Consider the following 13,687-nt stretch of genomic DNA (forward strand, 5'->3'; position numbering starts at 1 on the left):
CTTGTTTATTTCTATGATCTTGTGCACTTTTAAAGGTGCTATTTATCATCAGATGGATGCCAAATAAGAAATGGTTGATTTCTATCATATATGAACATGAGTTAGTCATTAAAATTAATATATTTTAATTACACATTTAATATCCTTACTATAATTAAATACATAAATTGATATCAAATTGTGTATGAATTTTTTTTTTCAATTGTTAACACCGTTTATCATGTCAAAAATTTTTAAAAACTGAATTTCTTTTGTAGAAATTCGAGGTGGATGCCACGTGGTCGTCCACAATTGGTTTGGCAAATACTTCTCCATATTTATCACAAGACTAAAACCAGCCAAACTTGAATTGCTCAACTATGTTATGCACAAGGCATGGTTAATTTAAACTGCTAACATCAGCGTCAAAGCACTAGGCATAGACAAAATTCTTTGGGGAGAGTGTTCCCTAAGCTAGCTATCATACAGAATAATTGACAATGAAAATTAGAAAGGTCATCCTAGGACAAAAAGTTCGAAAAATCTCCATTATGAACTACCTGCTCCACTCGTAGTCTCCTCCATATCTGGGATTGGCATTGTTGACACGACTCGCCTCTTCTGGTTTGATGGAATTAGCAAAGGCATGCCAACCTAACAGATACGGCAAGATAAACTGCATAGATAATGAGGAAAAAAATTCCGAATATATGAGAAAACAGTTAATGATGCCAATAACTTGTAGACTTTGAGATGAAGCATATGAGAAAACAGTTAATGCTGTTAACAACTTAATAGACCAAAGAAATCAACTATGGTCAGACATAGGAAATCGGCTTCAAATGCCATAAACAACAGTTTCAATCATAAAACTCCCTGTTCAAAAGTTCAAGCATCCTATTTGCTTGGAAAAGATATCAAAAGGGGAAAGGCAAGTTGGGGGTGTGGGATTTCATTTCCTAACATTTTTTTCCATCTTCAAACATCTCGACCCTTGTGAATTTACGCATGCTACGGTGTGATTTGTTGAACATTTTGCAGAAGATAAAAGAGAAAAAGAGAAAATCATTCAATCCACCAAGATGACCAGGATGTCATAATCTTCAGATACATCCTAACACCATAGACGGAAAATCCAAAATGAAATAAGAAAAAGACGGAGAGGGATATCATACACTGAATGCTGAGTTGAGGACAGTGAACTCTGCTCGGGTGATTGGAATGTAAATATTTTCATCCAAGTTTAGAAGTCTGTTTTGAACACCTTCAAAAGGAGCCATAACAAACAAACTGAATCAGAGAAAATGTTAGGTCTCAATATGTCACATGGATTGATTATAATCTCTTTTTCAATTCAAGCATGGAACTAAAATATTAAGCACATGCACCAAGACAGGAAAGAGAGTTAGAGGGGATTGGGGGCATAAATATATGTCTATCTTTCCCCTTCTAACTTTAATGTAAACGATCGTTATATGGATTTTGGTTAGAAGATCTAAGAGAGGAGCAACATGAAAATTTGATCCCCCAACAACAGCATGGATACAAATTCCTCAAGCATATCATTAACGTTGTAGGACAATGAAATGTATCAATACCAAACAACACTTGAATACATGCATATTTTCCTAGGGTGATAAATGCACCAAACTTCAAATTGACAAGGATATACTAGCAATGTATAATTGTTCTTCAGAAGATAGCATTGCACAAGAACAATACTGACACTGCTGCATTACATTCAGATATCATGCCATCATTCTTATTTCCTGGAATGGATTCAAGGGAAAAGTGCATTACCAAGATTAAAGAAGTGGCCAGACCCATCAGGAAGTGGCTCTACCTTCAAGACCTTCCTAACCTTACCTTCCTCACTGCATAATAATACAATGTCAATTAAATTCATCTCAATGTAACAACAATAGTGACAACTTTGCATGACAAATTGTGGGAGGGCCAACACTAAAACATTAGAAGAATTTAAACTAAACTCACTGTCCAAAAGTACAGGAAGTAGCTCTATCTTTACACGCATATTGTTAACAGTTACTGATAGTTGCTGTGATACAAACTATAATGCCAATACTCCGAGATCTTTGCAAAGAGCAAGTAGTGAAATTACTATCATAACACCTTATCCACTTCCTCCACAAAGCAATAATAAAAATAAGCGAATTTTCCATCATTAAACGAAATAACTAATTAGAAGCATTCAGAAACAAAACCTGAGATTAATAATGGCAATTGCTAATTTTAAAAAAAAAAAAAATAGTGGCAATTGCTGCATAAGTAAACACAATATCATACATATATAACCATTCCTCCAGGAGAAACAAACAAACGAGAAAACTCTTTGGCTGTATTTTGACTTGTAGATAACATAAAATATGGTCTACCAATTTTTTTGGACAATTTCACAATGGATTCCGGCTCTCTAGTTTCTCATCCATCAAAACTTCATCCTTATAAGTGGATTCAATCCCGAGTATTGCTTTACTTTTAGATTGTACAAAGACTTTCAAATGACTTGCTGCTATTGAAGAAAAATCTTTATTAGGGAAAAATCTATTGCTTGCCTTCAGAGTCATTGATTGTCAATCTATATCCTTTAGACATCTGCTTTCAAATAGCATAGAAAGTACAAGAAACCACAAAGCTAAAATGGGACTGGGGATATAAAATATTTAGGTTTCCAGCACACACATAATGCTTCACGAAGAGTTCAATCAGCAACTTTAGGAACCAATCAACATGGAACAATGTCCAACACACACGTTGGCAGTCAGGCAGGCGAGAATAGTACCTTTTTCCCTTAAAAGGATCATGGAAAAATTCACACGATTCCCTTGCACCGAGGCTAATCAGAGTTCCAATTTCTGTCACTGATAATGAGAACACCTGGAGAGATGCAAATCAGCAATGGACGTATATCATGTCTCTAGTCTATATTCATCCTTTTATACGATGAAGACTTAACATTTGATGCAAAGTAGACACATCAAATATAAAAATGAGAAATAAGAAAAGAAATTAATGAAGATATTTAACATATATCCATTCAACGTTATACAAGCTCCTTGTTCTTTAATATATGAACGGCGAAAATCATGCATGTTCATGCACATATAAGTCGGCAAAGTGTTTTAGAGAAAATGTAAAGTGACCTTGAGCACCCCCAGCATGAATACCTTAAAAACGTAAAGTGCTTAATAGAGAGTAGGAAAGACTCAAAGGAAACTGACTTCTTTTTTATTGGTTCAGTTATCCATTCGCTGCAGCTATTAGCTATATAACACTAACAAATTTTGAGTGGAAACCAAATAGATATATTAGTTAGGCAACTTACTGGAATTAGTACCATTCTATAATTTAGAACAAGACTTTGAAACAAAGCTATCCTTTGTTCTATCCTCATATGTGAACCATGCATTTCTTTAAATATTAGAAACATCAACATCTCAAAAGTTCTAGTTAATTTTCTAAAGAAACATTGAAACCAAAGCCACGTTAGCATAAGATCACCTGCTTCCTGCTCCAATCATATTGTCTAACACCAGCGGCAGGTGCAAACTGTAGCAGCACAAAACCTTCCCTAGATATTTTAAATGCCCCAGACTGCATAGCAAAACACACCCACCCCCCAACACAACCCCCCCCCCCCCAAAAAAAAGGAACACAAAACAAAGAAAAACTATCAAAATTTCCAACATTCCGAACCATAAGTACAGTTATAACTTGGAATAAAAAGAAGAAAAAGAAAAACTTTGAATGAAACTTACATCTAAAGGCACAAACTCAGGGGCCCTCGGCTCCACAGTAAGAGCAGCCTTCCCTTTGTAAACTGAATGACCGACATAAAACCTCGGTGGCAACCCTGCCGTCAAGCAAAACCACTCTCAACACTTGAAAAACTACTGATGAAAGCTACCACACCAAGGGTGGCTATTGCTTTACCTGAGGCTGGCGGCGATGCAGTGGAAGAAGAGTTACTGAACCTCTGTTGTTGATCAAAGTACTCTGATTGGCGGCATTTGAGAGAAAACTTGGAGGGTTTTGGGGTTAAAGACAGAGGATTAAGTTTAAAGGCATGTGTTTGGGTAGACTTGAGCGAAGAGAAAGAAGATAAAAGGTTGGTGTTGGAGTTGGGGTTTAAGGATTGGGCAGAGAGTGGGGGAGAAGATAAGAATTGGAGTTGCAGCATTCTTCCCCCTTTTCTGTTTCTGTCTTTGATTTACTCACTTCTCTGCTATGTTTATTAGCTACTGAAACTTTTAGCAGTTTCTCTTTTTTAAAATTTCACAAGAAAATGAAAAAGAAAAATCCCATCAATGGGTACTGCTAACTCTTTTAGAGCATAGTAAAAATTTAGAGAAAGGGTTATCTTTTGGTGAAAAAATATGTTCTTTATTTACTATTAGGTGGAATTTGAAAGTGTTGTCAGGTCGTGGGCTTAAGGCTTATCCTAGGCCACACGTCAAGACTAGAAAAACAAAGGGCGCGGCCTCATGTCGTATTGGCAACCACACGGTCTTCTTTAACATCAGTTGTCACTGCAAAGTCATTTAGCTGATAGATTGATTTTCTTTCGTCTTTCTTTTTTCTTTTGGATTCCACTCTGAATCTTACATATGTAAATGTCTTCACTTTGTCCCTGCTTTCGACCACTCCTTCCTCAATGGAGGTACAAGAGTGCACGTTTTTTGGTTATTCTCCACTCTAAAACAAAGGTTTGCTTCAAACCGTGGGTGTTTTCCTCTTCCTCCAATGATGATTCAGCTTCACTGCCTAGACAAAGCCAAGTATATTTCTTGGTTCACTTCTCTTTGCTCTTTTGGTGGGTTTTTTGTTTCTTTTTTCTAATGTTTTTTTGGCCTCTGTGGTGACAGTTGGGTTATGATCCTTCAGAGGAGCTATTTGGACTCTCAGTTGATCCAAAACCAAGGTTTTAGCGCTTTTGCTCTCATGCTTTCTGTGTATATACAGTCTTTATTTAATTTTGTCTTGATCTGTAACTTTTGATGCTTTGAGAACCTTGATTTTCTATGTTGTCAATTGTTGTTTTACATGCATAGTCTGCTTTCTAGTAGTGACAATGTTCATGTTTAAAGAAAAAATATTGCTAAGCAGGCCCCCCTCTCAATAAAGAATTATTGAGATCACGTAATTCCTAGCATTTAGCATGGTCTAAAATCTGAATTACCATCGTTGTGTTAAGATGTTTGAATTTGAAGGGTTTGCATCTGCTCCTTTCCTGTTTATTTTCAGTCCCATTTTAACCTCTCTGTTTGTTTCCGAAAGGGAATATCTGTCTATAAAGTGATTGCTTTACTCCCTCATGACCAAAAAACCTTCATAGCTTGAGTATGGAGCTGACATCCTTATTGAATTTGATTTCAGCAACGCTCTTCCAGGGACACCAAAACCAAGATCGTGGTTTGGTCCAAATGGTCAGTACATCAGAGAGCTTCCTTGTCCAAGTTGCAGGGGGAGAGGTTATACACCATGTACAGAGTGCGGAATAGAAAGATCAAGGTTGGACTGTTCTCAATGTAGTGGAAAGGTACATGTCCCTTACTTAGTTAAATGGTAAAACAATATAAACACGAGAAGAGTAGCCAATGCATTTGCAGTTGATGACTGCTCCTTGAACAAAGATTGGAACATGACATGCTTTGAAATTTCCATGTTCTTATGTAGGTAAATTGTTGTTAAGTAATTGAGGGAATCCATCAAACAAGTCTAAGAAAATCGTTTCTAGCCATTCACCTAATTTTGGCTTCCCAACAATGGCAGGGTCTAATGACTTGTCGTCAGTGCTCGGGGGATCGTGTGATATGGGAAGAGTCAATTGATGAGAAACCATGGGAGAAAGCTCGTTCAATGTAATCTCATTATTCTGCTTTTTCTTTTATGCAAAAATACCTGATGCCAATGCCTTTCTATAATGACATTTTTGCCTTTTTTCTGATGTGATCTCAACTTGGGATGTCCTACCATAAATTCATTTTCTCTTTGGCTTCCTTCTAATTTGAATATTATTATAATGTCAACTATAATCATTCAATATTTTGTCATGCAAAAAATGTGTATATACTTTGTCAATTATAATTTGCTCAAGGAAATCATTAAAGATGCAGCCTGGCTGCTTCTACGGTCTGTTTATATATATTTTTATTGTTATTCCTTTTTAAATAATGAGCCATGCTTATTCTATTGAAAATTCAAAACCTTGCAATAGAAATATTTGACATGGGGAGAAAGATTTTTTTATCCTTTATATTTTCCTACATTTATGTGGAGTCCTTATTTATGTTCTGAGGTATGAAGTTTGGCCTTCTTTGTCATCATGAATTCTTTCTACTTAATTATAGTATAGATGGAAAGCAAACCTCTACATGATATTCTTCTGCTTGAGTTACTTGATAATACACTAGGTTTTGGAAATGCTCTTGATCATCATTGTGTATATTAGATTTCTGAGTTTATTGATTATGCATCATAATATAACTGTTCCTTTAAGTTCTTTTTCTCCTTTATTCCTCTTGTCCAGTTCTCCACTCAGAGTAAAAGAGGATGATGAGGTAGACAACCTAGACCTAAATCTGGATGTGAAGAAAAAATCAAAGCGTGTTTACCAATCACCTTCTCCTGAAGTTGGATTGAAGATCAGCCGATCACTAAAAGTTAGTTGGCTGCTTGAATCTTACTGGCATCTTTTTATTCAAGACATTTTGTAGGCCTATGTTTTATACAACTCATAATTGAAATATTGAATTGTTCATGCATTTGTTTTAAATAAACTTTTGGCATCATTTCTTAATGAAGTTAGGCTAGAGTCATAAACTCTTTATGCTGCCACATCAATGCCTCAAATGTTATATCTCAATGCTTTAGAGGGGCTTGATAGCAGTATAGGTACCTTGGTGAAGTTACCTTAGTTTGATCTTTGGTTCTAAAGGTGAAGTGTCCTTTAGCTTTCGCTCCTTTACGGCAACTAGATCGTACAATTTATAATAGACATAAATCAAGAATCGCATCTGGTTTCATCTGAGATGCTTATATAAATTTTAAAAAACTGCTTCTTGCTTTCTATACTAGGTTTGAATACGCATATAGGTTCCACACTCTTCTTGAAAATTTAAATGGAGAAATATCTATGTGTTCATGAATTTAATCTTCTTTGTTTAGTTGGATGATTGCAGAGTCTCAATGCAAAAACTGGACTATTTAGTAAAAGAATGAAGATCATCCATCGTGATCCTATGCTTCAAGCGCAAAGGGTGGCTGCCATTAAGGTTCGAAACTTTAGCTTTTAACTTTGTCACTTCAAGTTTGCGCAACTTTTTGGTGGTCTTGAGTTTTGACCATTTGAAATATGGAGTTAGTCACATTGTTTTGTGGGAGCGTGGTGAGGGATTGATTACATCATATACACTGAGGTACTATTTTGCCTTTTTTTCTTTTTTCTTTTTTAATAAATCAACATCTGTCTATCGCTTTCATGTCGAGGACTTTATGATGTATGAGCAAACTGTCAAATATGGAAAAGTTGGATTTCCATAATACCTCTTCATTGCATGCCGTTTTACTGTAAGAGCCGATTCCTGATTAGAAACCAGGGACAAAAAGCAAGGTATTGTCCGCTTTGACCTGAAGGGTCTCACAGTTTTGTCCATAAAAGGCGCCTCACAGTATAGGTTCAAGTCTATACATATATACCATAGTGGATCCTCACAAATTCTCAATGTTGGATTGGGGGCGTCACAGCTTGCAACTTTCTCTATGCAATTAGAACTTGTGCTTTTCTTTCCAGAAAATTGATTAAGTGTATCTAATGCTTTGGTAGTAATAATATACGTAATGCAGAAAGCAAAAGGAACTGCTGCAGCAAGGAAGCGTGTTTCCGAAGCTTTGAAAGCTTTTTTTAGTGATCCAGAGAACCGTCGCAAGCGGAGCATTTCTATGAAAGGTCTTCTCACATGTTCCATTAAAAGTTTGGTGCTGACAGGTTTTCATGAAGTCAGAATACTTTATTTTGGTTTTCTGGCCATGCAAAAAATTTAACCTTTTACAGTTTTACCGGTTAATGGTATGTGCTTCTGTGATTTGAACCAATGCCTGGAATTCCAGGCCTTCGTTTTTCAGTATTTTATATGTTTGTCTTCTAAACTATTGATATATTCTACATTCTATCAGTGGAGGAAAACTCCAGTGTCAACTTTTATCTTAATCTAAATTCCACATCTAAACTGTTTTGATCAACCTTTTCCAGATACTGGTGCTATGTTGTTTCTGGTATTCTTGATGATTGTTAACAATGAGCTGTAACATATGCTATGATATTGGCATCTCCACCTCATTGTTTCTGGTATTCCAGTGTCATTGCTTTATATGCCAGCCACTGGAACATACTTAAAATGCTCCATTGCAGCATGGGATTTCTTTTCTCCTACCTTTTAAGATTGTAATGACAATTATTTTCTTTCTTCTTGTGATGCAGGAGTTAAATTTTACTGTGGAAATTGTGGCCGTGAAGGGCATAGAAGACACTACTGCCCTGAAATCAGAGATAGTTCAATAGATAAGAGGTTCAAATGTCGATTATGTGGAGAAAAGGGCCATAACAGAAGAACCTGTCCAATGTCTAGGTTGAGCAATCATAAAAGCTCTGGTCGAAGGCGTCACCGTTGCAAGATCTGTTGTAAAAGTGGTCACAATCGTCGTACATGTCCTCGAGTGATAGGGGTGAGAGACAATTTGACTTCTGGAAGTAGAATATATACCTGCAGGTTATGCCGAGAAAAAGGGCACAATATAAGGACATGTCCTAGTAAAAAGAAGAGCCATCAAAATTCTAATATTCAATTGAAAAAGGAAGCCAGCAACTTGGTCTTCAATAATTGTGCTGGACAGTAGACAAAACAACAGAAAGCTCTGGCATCTCTATTTCCTAGTCTTTCTCTGGCTGGATTTAAGGATAGCATCCTACTTTCCCTTTCGATTTATCTGATAGTAGATTTTGCTTTATCCACTAATTTCCTAACACGCAGGGGTTGCTATTTTAATGGCCAAAACCTTGAACAGAGATGTAAACCTGTTGTCCATTATTTTCACTTGTTTCACTTGCCCATTATTTTCTATGATGACTTGTTTTGATGTAAGCCATCTCAGCTTAGATGAGTTCAAGGGATGGCACTTTGGATAGATATCTTGTACTCTTCCATGAAAGAGATCTGGCCACTTTCTTTCGAGGCAGGCTTTTTGCCAATGGACCCAATATATGACTGCCTGCAACATGCCACCTTTTAGAGAAAACAAAACCATTTCCATTTTCTTTCAAGAGTATAAGGGAGATGCAATGGCTTGTATTGGGAAAGAAACTGATAACTTATGTGAAGCCTAACACACCATTATGTTTTGAAAAATAGGAAATTTCAGAAAGCGATTTAGGACTGAAAAGGATATGGTGTTTACCATGCAGGTTGCAGATGTATCTTTTAAACTGTCATCTTTTACCAGGTTTACCACTACGTCGCCGTTTTTGACAAAATTATGGTGATATTTCCTGGTAATGTTCTTGAAAGAGAGTTGAAGTCTTCTCATCCGTTGCTGTCATTATTATTTGCTGAATAAACTTACAAAATTCATCTGGGGTGGGGGGTTGGAATTATCTTCTTTTTTTTGCTTCATGATTGTACCTTCAGTGTTCCATTACTGTTTCCAATGATTGGAAACACTAATTTCGTAGACTCTCAACTTCTTAGGATGCTTGAATCTGTCTTTCTAGAGAAAGTTATGTGGAGACTGTAAAATGACAGCATTTCTTCACCTAGAGAAAGTGAGGGAGAGATGCAGCAGCTTTCCTAGGAAGATATGAGAATTAAACATGGCACTACTGTGTTGCCAAATGCAAGGATTTATTATCAGTCGATTAATCACTTAGTGCATTCAGCCATTCTCCGTCTCATATAGATTACAAGTTTTCAATTCTTTCGTAGCTCAGAGATGATCCCATTTATCTTTGCATTCCATATACATGAGTACAATTTATGATACAAAACAAAACCAGGTATCGGTTGACATTTATATGTCAATGCCCTACGTAAACAGAGGAGAAACAAATAACTTAGTCTACTCAATTGGAAAACAGTTGCAGTTGTTAGTTAATGTAACAAAGGTAGGTTTAAGGCACCATTCCATGTAAACTGCCCAGTTTTGTTATATAATGGCAGCTTACCATCTTCTGATTCTAAACCAGGAAGGGCGTCTGGGACATGATCAATTTCATTATAGAACATATCTCCCACTCCATTGTTGTCGACTATCTCCAGTAGCTCTTTTGTGTCGTTCTCTTCAGTTACATCAAAGTTAGCATTCAAGTTTTCCTCGACTAATTTGTTAAACATTGAAGACCTAAGCAGAAGGCTCAGTGCAGTGGGGGAAGATGACTTGGGACAAGGACTAACAGGGGCCTTCTTTTGCAAAACATCTTGCTTCCTTGGGCTGTCTAAGGCTTCTACTGTGAAAGGATTGGAGTTGAAGAGGGGTACGTCAGGTGTCTGCTCGGTCGGAAAAGGGTTAGATGCTGTCATGGGCTGAGAAACTAAGGTTGTTTGATTGGCTCCAGGTTTTAGCCATCTGATATATGTGCTTAGGTCAAAGTTGGTTACTGCATTGATCCCTCTGTACTCGATTGCTGCAATATCATAAGCATGAGCAGCCTCCTCTTGTGTACCTATGGTAAGATAAAGAAATGCCTCTTAAGCCAGTTGGGTTTCGATTGTAAAACAGAAAGACATGAGCCTACACCTAGGAAAGAACAGTCAAAGTTTCAGTAAGTGAACAAGAGATTCGAAGTAAGATAACTCACCGTAAGTGCCAAGATAAAGATACTTGTTTCCAAACACCCTCCCTATTCTTGCCTCCCATCTCCCATTGTGATGATGCCTGCAGTGCATTTAGTAAAGGTCTTAAGTATAAACTGTTTCCTTAACATCGAGATAAGGTCAGACTCTGTCTCCTTACTGCTCACCTTGCAACACCTCTGTACCTGGAAACACCCCTCGAGAAACCACTGCTTCTCCTATAAACAAAAGGTGAAAAAAAATTCAATTAAATCACAAATTTTAAATAAGAAAACAATGACATCTTGGGATTATTTATGACCTTCTTAAAGAGGCTAAGTATTCCTCTTTTGTTACAGCTTTCATTATCTCAATTTCCTTCTCATAATCAGATACCTGCAATATATATTATATACGCATTTGATCAAAAATTAGAGTCCATGCCACCCAATGAAGAAAACTCACTCTCAGATCAGCACAGAGTTAATTATACCGGAAAATTTGTGAAAGTTGATGTTCCCCAGTACTTAATAGCAGCCAAATCATAGGCTCTTGCTGCAGATTCTTCTTCATCATAAGCTCCTGATGAAATAGCAATCCCAAAAGACAGTGAGTTTTCCACTAACTAGTTTTCCCAAAGCAAATATGGCTTTTCATCACTTTTAAGTACTAACTCACCAAGATAAACTGCTCTATCCATCGATTTCGTCCAAGGTACAACCAGATGACAAATCAAACAATCAAGATGGCATTAGCAAATCTAGCACAAGAAACAAATTGACGTGCAAAAACTTTCGCATAAATATCTGATAAGAAATGAGTTTATCTAAGTTGCATACCCTGTTTTCCCTTCTTCCTTTGTGTTGGATTCCAGGAAGCTTTATCCCATAAGTGAGCTTCGAACCTTCCAGTCCATCTATGTCTGTTGCAGCAGAGAAATAATCATCCTCGTTCTCTTGATATTGAAAGCATAATTAACATGTAACACCAAAACCAAGAGATTATATAAAACCTGCTGACGCCCCGGAATCTTGAACTTCTCTTCACTGTGGTGGCAGTAGGTTGATCACCTTGTTGCTGCTGTTGTTCTCCTTGTTGATTGTAGCAGCCTAGTGAACCAGTGGAGGGGTCTCTTCGACGTCTCTTAATACACTTAATCTCAATATTGTCACCTTCTGCCATGCACAAACGACGCCTTCCAGGGCCCATTTCAGATTTTGCAGTAATCATTTCCATGGTTCTGACCTCGCTATCAAGGAGCTATAAGATAATTGACTTTTGGTGGCTCCACAATGAGAAACTGAAAAGCAGTGTTTAGATATATAGATGCCGCAACTTGGTCGTTTGCGTATTCTGTTTCTTTGCTGTTGAGATTGTCTTAATCGGTATTAAGACAAACCTTGTCGATTCTCACGATGTCAGCCGGGGCAAATTGAAGAGTCTATACTCTACCATATCCAGCCAAGCAGGAACTACAGTGTCAGGACTGCAACGAAGGATTTAGAGAATAATCCATCTTCGTAACTTATTTCTAGTGTGTCAGAATTTGACCCGACCCTGTTCCTCGGTGTTTTCAAGGTTCTAGACGACTTTGACACGTTTTCAGACTCCCATAGAGTTTTACCATGTTAATGATGCTCAAAACTAGACAGTGGATATATTATTTTCCTGGAATCTGTTTAGTTTAACGAATGTGGGCAACGTCTGCTTTGATATCATAATGATATAGAACTAAGTAACAGTACTTCTGATAGTCTCTCAGTCTTTCTCCCCCATTTTTTCACCTCAGTAAACTCGAGTTCTATCTTTCAGAATGGATTCTATTCGCTCTACCAGGAGCTCACATTCATGGAAACCTGCCCAAGGTTAAACCAGCTAAGTGACAATTATCCAAATAATTCAACTGCTGTTTGCACAATTCATAACAGACAAAGTGGAAGAATACAATGGGAGTTTTGGGGAGAGGGAGCCAAGCCGACAAGTTTCCAATGACAAAATAAAATTTGGCTTATTTTGACAAGAAAATTCAAGTTCTTGTCACTTGGGATGAGTTATGTCTAAAAGGGAACTTGTCTTCTGCGCAATGGTGTGGTTGGGAATCATTGTTTATGTCTGGTTTTTGCTTAGGATTTTTCGTCATGGAAAGAAAGAAATTCATTTAACCATCTGCGGCTTGTTTTTTGTTTACATTTTAAGATTCCAATAGAAAATTTGACTAGTTCTTGTAAGAGGCAATAATGAAGTTTGAGTCTACCACGGAGCTCTTGAGGTATAGGGCGATCTTTACTATGGAAAATAAAGAAGAGAACCTAAAATATTATCTGTTAATTATAATATTTCATAATCATCTAAAATTATTTATTTTTTCAATATACTTCCAACTAAATAATGGGCTGGTTTTTTCTTTTCTTTTTTTTTTAATTTGCTAAGATATTAAGACTTTCATATATAAAATTTAACTCAATGATAAAGTTAATTTCATGTGTTATTTGTGTTAATAAAATTAACCGGCAACATTTTAAAAATACGCATATGATATCAATAATCAAGTAAATAGTTCAATGATTATACAAAAATTCAAATTAAACAATATGAAAATTTTAATATATGAAATTATAAATAAATTAACACAATATACTTATGCATATATGCGTACGTACATACATACATATATATAAGGTATATATGTATTTAAAAGTTAGAGCTAATACCCATGATTTAGTTAACAATTTGTGTGTAGATAATTGTGGTTATTCATTCATTTAATTAAATTTATGCATACTACTCCTGTCGAAGAAAGAAATTTATGCATACCACTATACTACTTTTTTTTCATTCTTCCTCCATTTAATGTCCATTGTACA

General features: G+C 36.4%; 3 protein-coding genes across 3 annotated transcripts; 1 reads left to right on the top strand and 2 right to left on the bottom strand.

Annotated features, from left to right (window-relative positions):
* Positions 317-4,279, bottom strand: LOC18610477 (single-stranded DNA-binding protein WHY1, chloroplastic). Its single transcript, XM_007046151.2, has 7 exons — positions 3,934-4,279; positions 3,759-3,853; positions 3,502-3,594; positions 2,783-2,877; positions 1,780-1,853; positions 1,155-1,243; positions 317-655 (listed from the first exon to the last, which is right to left on the bottom strand). Exons 1-7 carry the CDS (start codon positions 4,178-4,180, stop codon positions 536-538), a joined length of 813 nt encoding a protein of 270 aa, XP_007046213.2. The 5' UTR covers positions 4,181-4,279; the 3' UTR covers positions 317-535.
* On the top strand, positions 4,482-9,312 carry LOC18610478. The gene is made up of 8 exons (XM_018116009.1): positions 4,482-4,778; positions 4,866-4,921; positions 5,377-5,539; positions 5,773-5,861; positions 6,530-6,662; positions 7,182-7,274; positions 7,846-7,948; positions 8,480-9,312. The coding sequence occupies exons 1-8, from the start codon at positions 4,614-4,616 to the stop codon at positions 8,893-8,895; spliced, it is 1,218 nt and encodes a 405-aa protein (XP_017971498.1). The 5' UTR covers positions 4,482-4,613; the 3' UTR covers positions 8,896-9,312.
* On the bottom strand, positions 10,143-12,059 carry LOC18610479 (AP2-like ethylene-responsive transcription factor At1g79700). Its single transcript, XM_018115023.1, has 8 exons — positions 11,836-12,059; positions 11,663-11,745; positions 11,502-11,510; positions 11,317-11,405; positions 11,146-11,219; positions 11,012-11,062; positions 10,850-10,926; positions 10,143-10,714 (listed from the first exon to the last, which is right to left on the bottom strand). The coding sequence occupies exons 1-8, from the start codon at positions 12,057-12,059 to the stop codon at positions 10,143-10,145; spliced, it is 1,179 nt and encodes a 392-aa protein (XP_017970512.1).

This window comes from Theobroma cacao, chromosome 2, assembly GCF_000208745.1.
Source record: "Theobroma cacao cultivar B97-61/B2 chromosome 2, Criollo_cocoa_genome_V2, whole genome shotgun sequence".
NCBI classification, from domain to species: Eukaryota; Viridiplantae; Streptophyta; class Magnoliopsida; order Malvales; family Malvaceae; genus Theobroma; species Theobroma cacao.

Coding starts and splice junctions, on each gene's coding strand:
- LOC18610479 (XM_018115023.1), bottom strand. CDS start 12,059: ATGGAAATGATTACTGCAAAATCTGAAATGGGCCCTGGAAGGCGTCGT. Junction 11,746..11,835: donor AGATTCCGGGGCGTCAGCAG/GTTTTATATAAT, acceptor CTGCTGCAACAG/ACATAGATGGACTGGAAGGT. Junction 10,927..11,011: donor AGGTACAGAGGTGTTGCAAG/GTGAGCAGTAAG, acceptor AATGCACTGCAG/GCATCATCACAATGGGAGAT.
- LOC18610478 (XM_018116009.1), top strand. CDS start 4,614: ATGTCTTCACTTTGTCCCTGCTTTCGACCACTCCTTCCTCAATGGAGG. Junction 5,862..6,529: donor TGGGAGAAAGCTCGTTCAAT/GTAATCTCATTA, acceptor CCTCTTGTCCAG/TTCTCCACTCAGAGTAAAAG. Junction 7,275..7,845: donor AAAGGGTGGCTGCCATTAAG/GTTCGAAACTTT, acceptor TACGTAATGCAG/AAAGCAAAAGGAACTGCTGC.
- LOC18610477 (XM_007046151.2), bottom strand. CDS start 4,180: ATGCTGCAACTCCAATTCTTATCTTCTCCCCCACTCTCTGCCCAATCC. Junction 2,878..3,501: donor ATGATTGGAGCAGGAAGCAG/GTGATCTTATGC, acceptor GCATCTCTCCAG/GTGTTCTCATTATCAGTGAC. Junction 1,244..1,779: donor TGGCCACTTCTTTAATCTTG/GTAATGCACTTT, acceptor CTCCTTTTGAAG/GTGTTCAAAACAGACTTCTA.